This window comes from Castor canadensis, chromosome 12 (assembly GCF_047511655.1).
Source record: "Castor canadensis chromosome 12, mCasCan1.hap1v2, whole genome shotgun sequence".
Lineage (NCBI taxonomy): Eukaryota > Metazoa > Chordata > Mammalia > Rodentia > Castoridae > Castor > Castor canadensis.
Genome location: NC_133397.1, coordinates 88,624,801 through 88,644,649, shown reverse-complemented (window position 1 = coordinate 88,644,649; position 19,849 = coordinate 88,624,801). Strand labels below are relative to the sequence as shown.

At 39.4% G+C, this 19,849-nt stretch overlaps 1 protein-coding gene across 50 annotated transcripts in view; it reads right to left on the bottom strand.

Moving 5' to 3' along the window:
* The window catches only part of Map4k4 (mitogen-activated protein kinase kinase kinase kinase 4), a 179,065-nt gene that overhangs the window by 93,844 nt on the left and 65,372 nt on the right, over nucleotides 1-19,849 (bottom strand). For all 50 annotated transcript variants that reach the window (XM_074050388.1, XM_074050401.1, XM_074050386.1 and 47 more), the window contains exon 3: nucleotides 4,628-4,684. In XM_074050388.1, coding sequence (XP_073906489.1) covers nucleotides 4,628-4,684 — 57 coding nt within the window. The remainder of the gene's footprint in view (nucleotides 1-4,627; nucleotides 4,685-19,849) is intronic.

Here is a 19,849-nt window from a genome sequence, read left to right as displayed (position 1 = left end):
AATCTCAGCACTTGGAAGAGTGAAGCAGGAGTATGGTGAGCTCAAGGCCAGCCTTGGCTCCATAACAACTCAAGGTCTCAAAAAACAAACAAGCAAAAAAAAGGTATTGATGAACAGAGTGTTAACCTGGAGATCTATTTGTGAAGTGAGAAATAAGCGATGCATCTTTATGAGAGAAGATTTGGCTGAACTAATAGTGTGATGTAATATAAAACACCTACCATCAACCCTTGAGGAGCATTTGCCGAATGATATGCCATCTGTGTTAATCAAACCTCTCAACATAACTTCCAATTTATAGTAAATATAGGAGAAAGAGAAGCAAAGTATAACATGAGAAAACTCAGATAAAACTAGGATGTAGAGAACTTTACAGAGCAATTAGTTGGACTCTTCCAAAAATTTAATTTCTTTAAAAAGGGTAGTAGGTGGTACAGAGAAACTCTATTAGCTTAAAAATGGATTAAGAAATAAGATAGACAAGTGCAATGTACAAACCTAATCAGACTATGATTCAAACACTCAGTTACAAAACCATTTTTAGCACAATCGAGAATATCTGAATGTAGAATGAGCATTAGGTGAAATTCTGAAATTATTAGTGTGTAACTATAATTGCTAACGACTGCATTTTAAGAGAAGCAAGCACAAGTATTTACAGGTTAAGTGACAGGGTGGCACAAGGATTTATTTACACCAACAGCATCACAAAATTTTAACCATTATTGAATCTAAGTGAATGGTACAGTGTTTTTGATTTTGGGGCTATACTGGGGTTTGAACTCAGGGCCTCATGATTTCGAGGCAGGAACGCTACCATTTGAGCCACACCTCCAATCCTTTTTTTCTGTGGTTATTTTTGAGATAGGATCTCACTTTTTGCCCAGGCTGGCCTGGACCACAATCCCCCTATTTTACATTTTGTGTAGCTACTGGTTGAGGTGGTAGTGTTTTGTCAACTTTTTGCCCAGGCTTGCCTTAAGCCGTGACCCTCCTGATCTCAGTCTCCAAAATGCAGCCTAATCAGCTAGAATTCAACACTGAAGTACAGACGAACTCCTTAGCTTATAAAGAAATCACCTGCCTTGCTTGTCTTCTGCATGTGCTTCAGTTTTGACTATACTATACTATAGTTATACAAGATGCTAGCACTGGGGAAAACAGTGGTTCCCACACATATTTTACAAATTCCTGTGAATCTACAATTATTTTTAAATATAACAAAAAAATTATAGACCTGCTGCCATCATCCAGTCTGAACACATCCTTAGCATGCTCCTAAACCTCTCACAAAACCAATAAGACAAGACCTGCTCTGCTTTCCTTCAAAAACAAGCCCTTCAAAACTCTGAGAATAGTCAATTCTTAGTCCCATGTCACATCACCCCAAAGCAGAAGCTGAATCTTCAGCTAGTTCTGTTTCCAGGTTCTTCTCATAATCAAGTGAAGCAAATTAAAGTGGGCCCACACTTCTGCATTTATTGCAGCTAGTTCCAGGGCTCAATTCATTCAGATTGCCAACAGAAAACAGCTAAAGGGAGAAGACAGACATATCATTCAACTTCCCACACTGCTTCTTGCCTTCTGAGCCTGAGGGAAAACAGTAGCCTGCAAACTGCCTCTCAGTTTCACCTAAGGAGTCAGGACAAGTAAGAATTTATACCTTTTTGTTACTGAGATGAAATTCAGTGGAAGTCTGAAACCATACAGGATCCTGCTCTCATCAAGAGAACCCTCTCCAACAGCCCCCCCTGCTAGAATTGAAACCAGAAGCATCAGCTTCCAAATCTCTCAGCCTGCTCCTTCCTGCCCCAGGTCCCTACCAGGTCAAACCCTACAACTGCATTAGAGTTCAAAGGCCTTTCAGGTACCGGGTAGACAAGAGTAGGTTGTCTAGGCTGCCAGCTGCACATGGTCCTCTAACCATAATCAACACTTTTTCTGGGTCCTTACTGAGACCCACACTACAGCAGAGGTCACTGCATGAAAACAGCACAAAAGAAACATTACTGAGAGACCAATATATCAAATGGTTGACTGGGTTGTTTAAAAGCCTCACTATCTGGTTTTCATTTTACCTGAATACATGGGTTTTCATTATTTTTAAAGAAGTCCTGATGATACTTCTATCATGCATTTGTCCAACATTTTCCTATTGGGGCAGGGGGGGGAAGGAAATATCTTTTGTGAAATACAGGACTGGGTATGTAGCTCAGTGGTAGAGTATTTGCAACCTAGAAGGCAGAAGGCCTGGGTTTGATGGGGCGGGGGAGGGGTGAGGAACAAGAGGAAAAATACAGAAGCTATCACACAGAAAAATGTGTGTACTTTAGAGCCATGCTCATAGAGACACAGCTGAAAGAAAATACACTGGAGCATCAATAATGACTATTATAAGATGGTTAAATTATAAGGACCTAATTTTTTCTTTATATTCCCTATGTTTTATACTTTCTTTTTCCAGTGTATTGCACATTTATAGTCAGGGCCAGGTTTAGGTTAAGAGAGGCCAATTCCATTTGGAGTCCATTTGAGACATGAAAGAGCACACACGTTAGCTGGCCACAGCAGCTGTGTCACGCAGAAAAAAACAAACTCTCTGATAATAAAACTCCAAAGTTTAGATTTAAAGTGGCACCCACAGGTTTGCCAGTAAAGCAGTCAAAAAGTGTTAATAAGCTAGGTGTGGTGGTGCAAGACTGTAATCCCAACTACTCAGGAGGCGGAAATGAGGAGGAAAATGGTCCAAGGCCAGTTCTGGCAAAAAGTGAGCACCTCAACCAGTAGGCTACGTGTGGTGGTTCACACCAGTCTCCCAGCTATGTCAGAGGCCATAAATAGTAGGATCAATGTCCTAGGCTGATCCTGAGCAAAAAAGGAGACACTACTTGAAAACTAACTAAAGCAAAAAGGTCTGGGAATGGCTCAAATGGTAGAGTGCTTGCTTAGCAACCACAAGGCCCTGAGCTCAAACCCCTAATTAAAAAAAAAAAAAAAGTGTGTTAATAAATATGCAAAAAGTGTCAACTACAGTGACAACATATCCCAACCCAACAAAAGCATAATGCAGTGGCACTGATCATTTTAGTCACATAGAAAGTACTCCCTAAATAACTACTTTATTTACATAACAGTAAGTTAGAATTTGCTGCTCCCTCTCTGCTCTTTAACATTTACGTGAAAAGCACTAATTTTCCATTGCGTTTTGTACCAAGACAGAATCCTATAATGCAACACAATAGACTGTATCGCAATTTATGATGTGACTCTTTGAGTCATTCAACCAAGCAACAGTAGTTTTTCATTTTAAAAGTCTCTAGTATCCTCTTTGGGAAAAAAGAACAGTCACCATATAAAATGTCACATCTTCAAATATTTTTAGAAGTCTCAACAGTTGACCTATGGTCCAAAGACAATGTTTTCTAATTCTTACTGACAAATATGCACAGAGGAGGGGCTGTGCTGAGAGACCAGCGGAGAGCAGGACAGAGGGAATCTTGCCAGATTACTGGATGGCACACCTGAGACCCAGATTGAGGAAATTAGCTTGATTAAAAGATATTCCAAATATGAATGAAAGAAATTTTAAAAATATAGAGAGAGCACTCATTCACATTTAAATTTCAGACAAACAATGAATTTTATTTTAGTATAAGTATGTATAAAATATTGTATGGAATATATTTACATTAAAATTACAACTTTCTTGAAGAAAAAAAAAAAAAAAAGATACTCCAAATATATAGGGTTGCTGGTTAGCTCCTTTTGCAATCTGTGAAATACAATGTTCAATCCCATCAGAAGCAATTTTGAGAGCAAGAAGTAAAATTTCAGATAAAAAAAATTTCAAGTAGGACTGGATTCAAATCTTTATAATCTATGGCTATTTTTTATTTAAATCTGTACTCACAAATTCACACAGGTGTGCAGGCACATAAGACACACACCCACAGACTTTTTGTCTGGGCTAAGTTCTCTTTCCCATCTAAAGCTGCACAGTAAATCTTCATGCATCTATTTCAAAAACTATTTTTTGCTACTAAATTTTGCCAACAATCTGCTCAGCATTCTAGCAGATGTTTCTGTTTTCCAACCTCTGGGAACTTTGGGTAGATCTGTTTTCTTCCCCCCTGTTAAAAATAAAAGAAATGACACAAATGTGGCCTAATACCCTAGAGAAGCTTTTCCTCATCCCACACTCCTCAATCTCCCTATTCACGTGACTTCCATGATCCCTTCTCCTTTTCTTTTCCATTAAAGATGTTTCCAATTACAGTCCATTTAGTTGCCAAAGATGACATCACTCAAATGTAGTGGGGTTTTTTTGTTGTTTCTTTTTTTGGTTTTTTTTTTTTTTTTTAAAGCAAAGTGCTACTGACTTAGTTACTTGGGGACCATCTGTAACCATTTCATGCAACTGGTCTGCTGCTGGACCTATGACCCCACAATGTCACATTAGAGCAACTTGTTCAAGTGATCAGATTGTCCAAACAGAACACCAACCTTGCACAGAAAAGCATTTTCTACTCTGACCCAGATGAGGAGCATGGGTTTAGACACTGTGTGTACCTTGTGCTTTTATGTAACTGATTTTTTTTTTTTTAAGACATGTGTGACCCAACCTTACCTCAGTAACATCCATAACTTTGATGGCCGCCAGCTGACCTGTTTTAACATGCCGACCCTGAAAAAAAACAGACAAAAAGATCATCAGTACTAACATTTTGCACAATTAGAACAGAATGGCTAAAGTTCCCAACAAATCATCTCTCGTCTATTTTTCTCTTATTAACCAAAAGTGATGATGAAATACTCTTGTGCTCTTCAATAGAACACAGCCTGTAATATAAATAAACCAAACTTTTAAAAGAAGGTAACTAGTAGAACAAATTTAATTTTGGTAAAGTATCAATTCCTTCTTCTTTCACATATTTAGCCTAACATTTTCTCCAAGCAACTTAAATAATGTGGTTCTTTTATACATCACATTGACCATAATTCTTGTTCTTAGCATTCCACATTTTTTTTAAAAAGGACCCAAAACACTCTAGGTGTTTATTTTTACACCAAAAATGTGTAACTACAATTTTTCCCTGGTGGACTCCCAAAGATCATTACTTGATCTCACAAGAGTTATACTGAGTCTTCTTTGAAATTTTTCTGCATCCCGATGTAGGTATTTTGAAGAATGATACAGAATAAAGAAAGCACACAAGAAGACTGGGAGAGCAGCAAGATAGCCTTCTTTATCTTTGCTTTCTTTTCTGGTGGTACTGGGTACTGAGGTTTGAACGAACTCAAGGCCTTGCCCTGGCTGGGCAAGTGTTCCACCACCTGAGCCAGCTTCCAGTCTTTTGTGCTGGGGTGATTGGCTTGGATTGTAATCCTCCTACCTATGCCTCCTGCATAGCTGGGACTGCAGGCATGCAACACCATGCTAGACTTATTTGTTGACATGGGATCTTGATAACTTTTACCCCTACTAGCTTCAAAACCCTGATTATGGGTATGTGAGCCACTGCGCCTAGTCCTCCAAGATAACTTTCTATCTTCTTTTATCTATTTTCTTTTATCACAGCTATGTGATTTGTGATCTAGGACTTAAAACTGTGTAACCCATTTATATCACTCAGTATTTCAAACTTGATATTGTTCTGTGTTCACCCAGACGGGCAGTGTTAGTTTAGTTATCAGACTTGCTCCTCTCTATACACTTTTTGTAATGCTCTGCTGGTCATTTCTCATGATAGGAACTAAGAGCCCACTCAGGTATCATGACCATGACCTACTGAAGAACTCAGTAGAAATAGTCCTTCTGTAACAAATGCAAAATCTGTTTTCCAAGATCTTATCTCTCTTGTGGTCTCATGATAGAGCATAGTGAACTTCAAACATGAGGACAACTCTCCATATATTCTGGAGAGGTTATGCAGGAACTCAAGTCACAATATGGACAAAGAAACCCCATGAAAATGGCACCACATGCCAAATAGAATACTCAGTTGCTATGATCTGACAAGTCTCAGACTGGTGTGCCTTGGGCTACCTGTAATAATGGTGGCTGCCTCATAGGATTTGTGCACAATAATCAAGGTGCAAAGAATGCTGTACGGTACTAGCATTACCCTGAAATAAAATGTGGCTGGACCTGGTTCCCCTCAATCAATGATATTATCAAGCAGCTCCCAGGCCTATGGCTGACAACACAATCATGAAGCCAAATTATGACTTCCTTGAATCCAAAAAGGAAGAGTAAAACTTAAAGAGAATATGGTATTAAGGTATCAGCTGATACCTTCCATGTAAGGGATACAGAGGACTCCTAAATACCCAATCAGCCCTCAAACTCTTAGTCATCTTGTAGTAGATTTATTTCCAAATCACAAAGCAAATTTTTCACTGACATAAACCAAATGATGGGAGAAAATATCACACAAGGTGCTCTGGTTTTCCTTGTTTTTAGGACAATAGGTAGGTTGTGCTGGGACTTTGCTAGTGAAAATGGGGGAGGGAGTGTTTTCTGAGTACTGGACACGGTAACAATGAAGATCCCTACAAATCAAGAAAATTCATGGGTCTGTGAAAATCCTCTCCAGATGTTTATTTTGTGATCTTTTTCTAAAACAAGTTAACATAAAGCCATAAGAAGCAACCAGAAAGTATGTGCTTCCCTCTATGACTGAACTCAAGATAGCGAGTGTGTATTCTCAAGACATAGCAGTTTGACAGTGGCACAATAGCTGAGCTTTGTGAATTTACTCAGTATTTGCTTGATATAGAACATGAGTTTCCCCTACTAAGGAATTATAAATCAGGACCTGATAGTGAATCAATTATTTCTGTGAGAGAGGTGAGACCATGCAAAGGTTTTAATCTTCATTAATGCATACTACGTCTCCAAGCTAATCAATTTTAAATTTAAACCAGAAAATCTTCTACAACTTCTGCTTCCCCCTTTCTAAGAAACAAGAAAAAGTACAGAGAAAATGAGAATGAATGCAGGCAACTTTGGCCACCATTTCTCCTCTACCCATCACCGTACTTCCTTGGGGAAAGTGCTTAACTTTTATAAGCTTCCTGAGACTGCGACAGGACCCAAATGTGTTCAGATGACTGGCACCCAGTCAAGTTATAGATAAAGCACAGAGTATGGAAGGCCCTGACCACCATGACCTTTCTGCCTGACGCACAAGGGACTCCCAGTGGAGTCTTCTTCATCCATCCCACCAGGGGGCCATGCCTTTTCTCCCTAATTCAGATTTCAACTACCTTGAACTTAGACAATTAGAACCATTTCTGATTTATGAAAGGCAAGGCAAATTTCAGAGGAGGCTGGTAGAGTGCTGGAGTAATAGGTTCTGTGTTTTGTTTTTTGTTTTTGTTTTGTTTTTTTTAAAGAAATCTAACCTCTAAATTTGAAACAAATAATAGTTTATCTGCTGAGATAAGCCATCTTTGTGTGAAGGAACCAAAATGGTCAGCCAAACTGTCTAGGGGAAAAAATAACGAAAGCTGAAACTGAATTACTGGATGTTAGTATGCATGTGAGTTTATTAAAGGACAGAAATTTGTCTGTGATTTACTGAACACTAACCCAAAGCGAACATATTGATTTCCTCTAAGTCCAGGAAAGGCTACAAGCTTAAGTCTGCACAATCTGGGTAACCCATGAAAGAGGTCCTACCCATGGCTCTCCTGGGATCCCTATAACTGTTAACACATGGATGGCCCTCCTCTTCACAGTCTAAAGAAGATTCAAAGAAAAACTGCACATAATTATAAATGGAATTAATTTGATAGGGACTTAAAAGATACAGAAAAGGTATTATTCACTGAAGTCTGGGGCTATACATCTATTATATTACCCATTTTAACCTCCATGTTGTCACTCTCTACCAATGTAACCATACTTTTTCACCTGACTCCAAACCTGGCATGCTATGTAACTGAAACATCTAACTTGTGCGTGGAGAGATCTCTGAACTTATAAAGTTCCCCTGAACTTCCCTTGAATCAACCATCCTAAAATACAACAGAAAATGGTTGTCGGCGTTAAACACACATACCTGGCATCTACTTATGCATGCCTTTCTTTTATACTATTATATAAAGACAAGCTGCCCCATCCAGGGTTATAAAATGCCAGGTGGTAGGGATTAAAAGTTCATGGCATGCTTTATTTATGCAGCACCATGTAAACATTAATGCATTTATGAGACATTTAACAATGAAAAGTTCCGAAATACTATTCACATGTATTTCTAAATAGATCCTGAGAAATCCTAGGAGGGCAACAAAGCAGGTCACTAAGCTGCTCCACACATGAGAGACTTTAAATTTTATCATTAAGTCCCATGCCTGAGGTACAAGGGGCAGACCTGCTACAATGCTTATGTAAAATGCAAGAGATGGACTCCTGCTGTTTCTACCAACTTGTCAAATTCCCACTACCAAAATGTTTTGTTTTTAAAGAAACAGCTTAAATAATTTCCATTCCATGCTTGCAACAGGAAAGATAACAAGATCTAGAATTAAAAACTGTATCGGTATCATTTCAAAAAAGTCTAACTCAGAAGAACCACCTTCATGACTTTGTACTCATGTTTAGTTTTTAAATTTTAGGAAAATGAATTTTTTTTAAAAGAAGAAAACTATTTTTGGCAGAGGTCCAAGCTAAAGAAAATGGTCTATTTTTTTTTCAACTTTCAGTGTTTCTAACAGTGCAAATTGCTACCTTGCACTTGCAACTATACAATACATTTATAACACATGTTCCAAGAAAAATCATGCCATATGGTTTTAAAATGCAGGGTACTATGGCAGCCTTTCTGGCTGCCTCTAATGAAGTTTGTCCCTAGCCTACAGAGAGGCCCAGGGAATAGCATTCAAGAGAAGCTTTTAAATCCCCAGAGAAAAAAGATGGCAATGTTCCTATTTTCATAAATCTTCTTCTGTAACTACATACTAGCTAACTCATTCATGGCTTGTTAAAATATACCTGATGATTTAACTATGCCCACTGATAGGCAAATTCTGAAGGTTTCATTTACATTAAGAGGAAACTTGGAGGAGATACAAATGAATTCAAGCAATGAAAGACAGAACTCTTATCTCAGGGCTCCAATTCTAAGACATGGTCCTGCCACTTCCCTAACTCCTCTATCAAGAAGTTTTATCACTCACCCTCCAACCTTCTCTCACAAGTCCCTGCTAGTAACTGGTGCAACTACCTCACACCTTAACAGGGAAGTAGACTGCAGCTTAGCAAGTTTTCTGCTCATAATGCTTGTTACCTAGATCTCACCGTTCTTCACAGAAGCACAAAGCTTTTGCATTAGTCATAATCATTCTGTCTGAGAGAGAACGGATAGAATATTATAGAAGGAAATTCTATTAAATTTATGAAACTATGTAAGTAAACACATAACTTAGCATGTTTTCTTCTCCCAGCAGACTAGAGAGCTGCCTGCTTATAGCCTCAACTCCAGCAAACATGGCCTTGTGACACAGAAAGCATTACAGTCTTGGATGAATAAGACACAGACATCAGAAGGGCTCCATTCTTGGGACATCAGTGAACAAACATGTTCTATGCAGAATCCTTTACTCCTCACACAACTCAGCACAAGTATCATTATCCTCATTTCATTAAGATGGAGAAACTAAAGCTTAAAGAGGGTTAAGCTAAGCAGCTCAAGATTCACACCCAAAATTGTTCCCTATGCCAGACTGTACCAGTTTAAGATAGAAATGACCACAAATATACTGTTTAATTAACTTACATAGGAGCTGCCAAATACACTAGTCCACAAATAAATATTTAATTACAATCAAACAACGGCAATACAGTAGAAGCCAACAATAAAAATCCCCGGCCTGAACCTCCTATGATAAATAAAGACTATCCTGCAAAATTCTTTAGGGAACATAAAGGCATACTTGAGTGCATTCAGAGCCACTCATCCGTGGCTTTCTAAAACTGATACTGAGAGCTTATCTCATTATTAATTTTCCTTCAGTAAATATCAAAAATCAAAAGTCTCCTTTTTTCTGAATTTAATCTGAAACAAAAACTCCAGAGACTGTCAGAAATTGATGCTGTACTTGCTTAACAGCAAAGCTTATTAGTCAGTAAGCTTATAAGACACTACATTTCACCAATCTCTCTCTCTCTCTCTCTCTCTCTCACACACACACACACACACACACACACACACTCACTCACTCACTCACTCACTCACTCACTCACTCACTCACAGCATTACATGGAAAAACATTACAGCAGAAACACCTAAAAAACTTGAAAGTGTGAAACCAACTGTTCTGCTTTTGCTTGAGGTGGGGAAGGGCATGTTATTAGGGAGACACTGCTTGAAGATCATCAAAGGACAGGACATAGATACTTAAAGCAATCCTTTCCAAATCTTGAAGGGGACAGGTATGCTGGTAGCAGACTTGGAAAAAATGGAAGAACACAACGATGCATCCAGGACTAGAAGCTGTGTCACAAAACCACATCGCCTCACTGCAGACAAGCAAGGACAAGAGAAGACTGTCATTTACTGCACCCCAACAAGAAAAAACTAGTACCCTTACAAAGCTGGAAAAAGAAGGTCCATCTTGGTATGATATGCGCCTGCTACAAAAGACCTGGAGGCTTCTCATTCCTCCTACCAACCTGCAAGCTTTGTTTCTTGATTCTTTGGTGGTGTTCTGTTGGTCTGGGAGTGTTAAAACATTGGACTTAAGAAATTTACTATGGGGGTAGGGGGTAATAAGTTTTTCTAATAAACAAGTCATTTGATAACAAAAACCACTTTTACCCACAATATGCAGATTTCCAACCCAGACCCAATGTAAGAACTGTGTCTAGTGGTTTGTCATGTACTCTGAGGTTTGAGAAGTCATTCCTTTAAGATTATATGAAAAGGTCAAACTCAAGTTCTCTTATCCTTTTCAGTGTCAATTATAATGATATATGTGATTTACTGTCTTAGCTGAAGAGTTTTGGTGTATGTAAAAGTTAGATTCGCAACAAGTAAATTCTAACAAACATCAATTATGTGTTCCAGAAAACATGTTACTTATGTCCTGAAGTTATAGGAGTCCAGGAGCACAAAGGACAGGCAAGCCTAGTTCAATAAAGTAGGTGATTTTACAGGTGAGAAAGTAAACCAAGAGCTAGAACAACACATATCTGATAGCTAAGCCAAGCCTAGTTTATCAATTCTCTCCCCAGAATGTCTCATCCATATAACTCATGGTTCAACTTGAAAATCCCAGTTCTCTCCCCTTTCTGAGTTTCCTTACTTTAAAAGCAAGTATGTCATGAATGGCTAAGTTCAACACTGGGCAAACCATGACCACTCTTTCCAGCTACCCCAAAGGCAAAGACTAGCTCAACTCGTTCTGCACCGTAAACCCCAAAACCACAAACCTCACTCATTAGTGTTCTTTTCCAGGAAGTATCCAGGGAAAATCCAAAATTACCAAGACAGCACTCCATGAGCCATCTAAGATAAGGAAGCATGTCATTAATTTAGGAGAGAGACAGCTCAGAGCACTTGAGGAAATAGTTTGGTCTTCTAAATATCTTCCTACAAAAGAGGAGGAACAAGGCAACATGAGTGCATTGAACCATTTGCTGCCAATTTTGAAATGAGAGCATACTTTTGCCTATTTCATCCTTCTAACTAGTATTTCTTACTAAAATCAACATCTATATATCCATTTCTCCCTCCTATGATCAGGGATGTGGATGAGCAGGTAGACAAAAAAAGCACAGGAGGTTAGTCAGGACTCATGATTTAATAAGAAGACAGAGTTTCTATTCTGTCAGGAGTTCTGAATCAAAAGCCTCAATACAGAATTATGCCTTCTTCTTTAGGTAGGAGCTATCTTATCTAGAACAACACTCCCTTTAAAGAAAATTATGTCTCCATCATAGGGAACTGTGGACTAATGCTAAGAAAAGAAAAATAAGACACTCCCCAATCAGTGAATCATCATTTTGCATAGCTGAGTTAATGGAGAATTAAAACAAATTATGTACCACATCTTTTTTTCTTTAAAGAGCTAATCTTGATGGAAATCTTTCTAAATCTTGAATTCTTGGGTACATTAAAGATGCTTTTCTTAATGGCTCAAGGAAATCATTAAGAGCATCAATTGCTATCCCTTCCTTGCAATTAAGTGACAGCCTCGGGGACTATTACATCAGGCAGTACAAAGAAAGGTCCGTCATCTGTGCTCTGCATGTTTGTTCTGCCATTTAGAGTTATGTTCTAGAAGAGATGGGGGAGGGGCAAGCAGCCAGCAAGATTCTGGTTAGATGAGCTACCGCTAAACCAAACATCACGTCTATCTTAGAGAAATGTAGACAGTTTGGACAAACACATATGAGAGGATGTAAGAGAAAAATTCTGCCAGGACAATTTATGAGTAATTTCTGCAAAGGGGGGAAGGGCGAATTTGGCTAGGCAGTGGGTAAGGTGGGAAGAAATGGCAGCTACTTTTAAAGATACCTGGTGGGACAGCATCAAAAAGCACAGTGCCCTCTCCAAGGGTGCCAACAGCCCTGCAGTCTGGACTACAACATGAAGTCTGAGAAATTTGTTTGAGGCGAGAGAGAAAGAGAGACAGACAGACACTGGCGACAATGGCAAATTTAAAAACACCAATGTCTATTAGTAATCCCAGCACTCAGGAATCTAAGGCAGAAGGATCACAAGTTCCAGGTCATAGCAAGCCCTTGTCTCAAAAATAAATACAAACAAACAAATTAATACCAAGATAGACAGATAGAAAAATCGACAGACCAACCAACAAAAAGATCAATAGTAGAGTCCCAAAAACACAAGGAAGACCAAAGGTATTAATTCAACTGTTTATTCATCAATAGTAAAAGGTAATGGCAAGTTTTCATATCAAGGCATCCAAAACAATGGAAACTTCAACTATTCTGCAGGTAGCTATCACTAACATTTATTACATACATGCAGCTGCCTCACTTAGAAAAGGCTGAATGACTTTAGATTTGGCAATTTTGTTAGAACATTTAGTAGTATGAAACACTCTCCATTCTTTTATTATAGGCCAACTCATGTGCAAAATATTTTTTGTATTCTAGCCATTAAGAAATAGCAAAAGACAAAGACAATCAATGGCTAAGTAGTCAATCTGGTCATGCTAAACTTCAAATCCAGTCATATAAGTCTCTCATAATACATTAAGAATAAACATTCTACTCTTGAAGGTAACCTTATTCAACACCAAATAAAAGATTAATTGACCAGTGGATAGCAGTTAGCTACTAGACTGGGCCTCCTTACTGACCATTTATGAAACCCCAGATGCAACATAAAAATAAGACATGGCTATACCAAACCAACTACCATGAAGCAGAACAAACATCGCACTAGAACCTATCAGTACATATGACACCAGAATGCCTCAAACACAGAAAAAAATAGTTTAGTGAGTTTTCATTCGGTTTATTACAATGGTAATCATTTATCCAGAACAAAAAACAAAAGAAAATTCTATGGAGCAACCCTCCCAAGAGTTTCTCTACATTTCTCCTCTGTGACTTCACAGTATACTTGATTTTTAGAATTATATCCACATTCTAATTCCAATAGTGAAATATCACTTCAAGCATCACTAAAGCACTTAAAGTGAGCTCTTCTCATTGGCTTAGAGGAAAAAAAGTTTAACGTTTCAAACATAAATCAAAAGGCAAGAGACTGAGTGATGATAGGATCTTGATTCCATTCTGGGCTACTGATCCACCCGTGGGCCCTTCCTACTTGTCATCAACCCAACCTTCAATTAAGGTTTTCAAACTGTTCCTTCTTTCTCAGCACATCAAAAAGCCTACTCTAAAACAGCACTGTCCTTGAACCTGGATATATTTACACTATTCATATATAGTCAATCTAAGCAGGCATGTCTTTCCCTAAAGTGTTTCTAAATTCAATTATAATCTAGTTTCTGAGCCTAAACTGCTTCTGTTGCATTAAAGGTGCTAGCCCATTTTGGAAGACATAACCATTCCCTGCACATGTGGCCTCTGCACATGGTACTTGTTTTCTTCTGATATTCAAAATCTGTATACAACTTTTTATTTGCCTGTGTTGAATACTCAAATGATAGAATATTTCACTCATTACCCATCTTTTTATTATTCCTCTTTTTTAAAAAAGTGAAAGAGGAAACCCAAATTTAGAGTTTTTCTTCGAGGTCCCATTATAATATTTTTTTACCAGAAATACCCCATCAGCTAGTTTTTAAAATCAGAGCACCCTCATGCACTAATGCCCTGTCCATCTGAACTTTAACTTCACCAAACTGAACCCCCAAAAACCTGATGTCTGAAGAGGTATTTCCATAGAAATTTGGGAGATAAAGCTTTCAGAAAAAACAGAAAGTTTCTCCTCAAAGCATCTTTTGTTAAAAATCATTATGTACTATGAGGAATCATAAAAGCACATGAGTATTCCTCAGTGTTATGCAACTATTTCTTCTGGGTTGAACACACCATTACTACTTTCTCAGAATAAGATTCACAATGACAGACTTTGTGAGTAAGTAAATAAAAGGGCAGTCTCTCAGGTTGCTTAGACTGCAGGTGCTGATAAAGCAGAAGTGTAGCCATCCTCCCCGTAGTATGCTGAGGACCAGCAGCAAACCCGTTGCAGGACTGAAAGCACAGGCAAGGGAAGGCTCTGCAACATGCACACTTTCTTTGCTTCTCGGTTCTCTCTTCACTTCCTCAACATCAAAACCCCCTCCCATCCTGCAAAGGAAGGTGAGATAAGGAAGCACTCAGTGTGTTTCTTCTTTCAAATGTTTTGGTAAGTAGGTATTTACTTCATGTGCTTAACACATAAAACTATATAGATTCTTTAATATATAATACAAGAAGTCCTTACATCTTTACAAAGAAGAAAAACATCTCTACAGAAAAGTGGAGATTCCCTGAGATTAGAAAACTAGCCCTAGGTCACACAGCTAGTAAGAGGACAAGATGGATTCTGACTCAAGAATGCCTGACTTCAAAGGTTTAGGTACTGATCAGTGATTTGGAACAGCACTTTTCCTTACAGGCCCCTAATGATCTAAGCCTAAAAGTCTACACCAGAACCTGCTCCCACTGCACTCCCTAACTGACAGCAGCCTGAAGGCGTAAGTCAGGGATTGGTGTGCCCCTTCTTACAACTCTACCTGTCTTTCTCTGTGTGCTGCTCAGGCAGAGGGAAGCTGCCAGCAGGATGTTTTCTGAAGGCCCTCTCACTTCAACTTATCTTCACCCTACCACCACTTTTCAGCCAGCTACTGACTCAGTCCCTGTCCTCAGGTGTAGCACCCAAGGCACCTTGGGAAACCTGCTAGCTGCCAAGGAATTGCCCCAAAGCACTGCTCATTATCCCATGCTACTCACAAAACCCCCCCTTAACACTGCTTTCTATCCACCTTGCAGAAGTTCAAAGAGCATTATTTATATTGAAGCAAAGCCAGGACTAGTAGTGTAAAGGGAACAAGTCCAAAAAAGACGCAAAGGAGAAAGAACTAAGACTTCACAACTGCCTAGGGGTCAGAAGGGTACACCATATTGTGCAGGCTATATAAATCAGAGGTAAGTTAAAGTGAGTACTCACAAACCTCACTCTCTATGTTGGGACAGTGGGAGAAAGACCCAGAACAGCCCCTTTCTTCCCTGTGGTGCAGCCCAAATCTACCTAGTCCCTTCATTAACTCCTTGAAGAGATAGTCTGTCTTGCTGCTCTAGAAAAACCACCTTCTCACAGCCACATGCATAAAAAATTACACTAAAGAACTCTGGGTAGTTTCACTGAAATGAAGCTCTTTCAGTCACAAGAACACCAAAATAAAGTAAAAGGAATTCTGAGCATCTGAGTCAATTGCTCTTGTCACTGAAAATGACCTTGAAAAGATGTCTCAAATTTTCAGAAGCATGGCCATGGCTCTACACAATATCCATGGTTCTAGGGTCTGTTTCCCAGGCAAACATGTTGAATTATCAGGCACTGGTCTAGACACTAGGGATACAACCATGAATAAAGCAGGTGAAATCTATATTCTCCTTCTTGGAGGGGGACTCAGGCAATAAGCAAGTTGGGCTGGAGATGTGAACCAAGCAGTAGAGTGCCTGCTTTGCAAGTGGGAAGCTCTGATTTCAAACCCCAGTCCCACCAAAAAAAAAAAAGCAATAAGCAAATAAAGATGGTCTTACAATCATACATTCTGATGGCTAAAAGAAAGGGGGGGGGAGGGGAGAGAAGTTACAGTCAAAAACTGGCAGAGCAAAGAGGAGAGGGAATGCCAGGGATGGGAGGTTGCTGTTTATACTATGTGGTCAGGAAGGCCTCTATGATACCCTGTCATTTGGGCAGAGAGCAAATGGAGGTGATGATGACTTGCCCTGCCACTCACCCTGTAGGACCCTGTGAGCCAGAATTAATCTACACAAAAAGACTCACAGGCACCAAAGGGTGAGCCACATTAACTCCAAACTCTGTTGCTGTAAGGTAATGCAGTAATCCTGTTGAAGCTTCAGTAATAATGACATAGCTTCTACTCCTCTGGTCAACTAAGTAGAAAAGGCTAAACAGAGGCAGACTAGACCTTAGGGAAAGCTCAGGACTTATAAAAATTATTCAGCCTGATTCAGAACACCTTGCTCACTCCGCCCTTACCCATTCCCTCTGAGCCCAGAAAGCTCCATTTCAATTGCAAATCCCTTAAATTAGAGTAGAAATTTCCTCCCACATAGACTTACAGAGTACCTGAGAATTATCATAGATGTATACATGAATCCACCCAAATCCTCCCCCTGGCCAAAGGCCATTGGAGACAGAGTGTGCCGCAGACCTTCTCCCCAACTCCAACTTAAGGATGATATAAAAACGACCTAAAGTGCAATTTCTTCCCTTTTTTTTCCGGTACACAGCGCCCCCATTCCACCTGTAATTTCCTTCCCCCTTTCCTATAATAAAACTCTATTTGTCTTACTATATCCACATGTTCTGCTTGATTCTTCCTCTTCAGAGCACAAGATCCAAAATTCTCTGATCTCAGTCTACAACAAAAGGAGATTTCCACTGCTATGTGCCACTGTGCAAACAGACACTGCCCACCACTGCCGAAAGCCAGGGACCCCTCTGAGCCTGTCCAGCCAAGACTAGCAACTTCCTCTCTCACAAAATTCAAGTTTGGGTTATAGAGAAAGGGTTACAAGAGGCAAAACCAGGGGCTCTGGCCAAAAAAGATCCCAGATTCCTCCGCTCACTGACTGTCTACATGTATACTCTTCAGTTGTCACCTTTCAAGCAAAACTCAAACTACTCAAAGTTAAAATCTGCATTGATATTAACAGAGCCCGGCTATGATTTCTAACTATGCACAGAAAGCAATCGCTCTTTTCTTTCTGTAAAAACAACAGTCACAGAAAAAAAGGGGGAAGAAACTCATACTTTTAACTTAAAAATAAAATCCTAAATGTACAGTGAACAACACTGCATATTATTATTAGTATGTGGTTCTTTGGCTATAAGGGTACAAGGTTCAATTGCTGAATAATATTAACAAAGGCTGATTGACAGATCAGTATTAAAAATAGCCTCTGTGTGTCAGCTTTTTCTGGTTGCACTTCTCCCATTTCAAATTATCCTGGCATCTTACTAAGGCACTTACTGTGAGTTCTACAGCCAAAAATCACTCTCTAGATACTAATAGCAGGTTTCTTCTCCCTGGCAATTCATTGACAAAATTGGATATCACATTTTCACATTTTCCACAAGCGCTTTTTTTTTTAAATAGGAGGTAATTTGCATTTTGACTTTTTTAAATTGAATATTCTAAAAATCAGGAAATTGCACATATAAAACCCAGATTTCTAGTTTCTCTTTAAAAATGGATTTGTTAAAGCTAAGGTCTCTAGGCTAGGCCTAAGAAGATAATGTCTAAAGCTGAGCTGGTGAGCCACCCACTTAAGTGCTGCTCTCAGCATCCTCACAGCCAGCTCTTACAAGGCATAGGCCCAGCATTCTTGCTTATAGAACAGCAGTTTTTCAAGCACACCTGAGTCACTGAAGAGATTTTTTTGTTGTTGTTACTGGGTGACTTTTGTTTTTGAATCAAACATGCGTGGGTTCCACACAAAATCTATGGGATCAAAACTGCTTAGGAGGGGGCCTGAGCATCTAAATCTCCCCCCTGAATAATTCAGAATAGCTATATGGCTCCATGGGGACTACTGTCAGAAAGACTTCAGTATGTACCACCAAAACTCACATTCTCAAAAAAAATTAAAAGCCCCTCAAAATTCTACAGTGGATCACACATTACAATAGTTGAGCATCACACTGCAGCTAAATAAATGCATAGTTATCTCCTGAACACGTGAAAACAAACAAGTGTGGCCCTGAGACTGTGGGAAAAGTCTAAGCAGTAGATGCCCTGGAACAATCCAAGAAAAACACCAACTGGTAGACAACCAAACAAGCACCCCTCCTCCTCTGAGGTGACTATATTAATATATCATGAAAGTAGTACACTTGACAAGAGAATGGAGTACTAATCCAGTATATGCCAGAACAGCAGGTGTGAACCAAGACTGCCTTGGGCAAACAGAAGGTGTGGTCACCCTCCCTTCACCAGGCTACAAGATTTTTTTTAAGTTGGGGGGAGGAGAGACAGATGGCAAACCACTAGTTATTAGGTTTCTAAGTTCTCACCCCAGCACTAGCCCAAGCCTGTGCATAGCAGGCAACTGGCAAATGGCTTTTCAATGAATAATCAAGAGGCCTATAGGTGTTTGTGTGTGAAACTATCCAGTAATTTATAAACAAAGACCTTTGCAAACTATCTCAACTAAGAGGTTCAACCTACAAACCTTTCAAGTGGCTTTTCCTTCTAAGAGGCTTGCAGGCAAATCCACTAAGCAGTTCTTCTACTTCAAAAGACATCTAGGGGAAAACTCACTGAAATACAAACTCTTCACAGGAATTACAAATGGAGGCAGCCAAATCTATGACCCAAAAAGCTGACTCATCTACCTTTGGGATGGATAGAATGTCTCATCTGTAGAGCCAGACACCTTTTATTCAGTTGTCCCCAGGAATTCATTCTCATACAGTGTACAGTAGGCCCTGAAAAGCCACTCAACAATACACAGAAAGCTTGAGGGGTTAGTACTGATGGGGGAAGCCCTGAAATACTGCTACAAAACCTATGAATGCCTATAATCATAGAAGACAGAGAGGAAGAGAAAGAAAGGAAGGGACAGAGGGAGGGAGAGAAGAGAGAGAGGGAACCCTAGTGCTCCATTAGATGATATGCAAAATACAAAACAAGCAAGGACACCTAGTTGGAGAGGAGTGAACCCCAGGCCCCTAGAGAAGTCCTAGAGTTGTCCATATTCCACAGCTTTTCCGGGGGTCCTCAAAGAACTCTACCTAGTAGGAGCACAAGTCTCCCCAATACTCAGGCATTCCTTCAAAACCAGAAATCAAAGAAACTGCACAAGGAGGGATTAGAGGTGACGGGATGTTCAATATTCTGATTATGGTTCCACCAAGCAATAGTTAAAACTCTATACAGACTTGTACATCAAAAGAAAACTAGACTCAATCTTACTTTATGATATTTAAAAAAAAATAAAATAACTGGAGGGAAGCAGCCATGATTCAAAACCCAGAAGGTACCTGGGCCCTTAGTCCTCTTTTCCTGTTTGCTCAGTGAGGGGCCCCTGAGACAGACAGACACGTTCGCTCAAGGATTGTGCACTGTTGGCATTATAAAGGTTCCTTGTCTGCCCCTTGCTGCC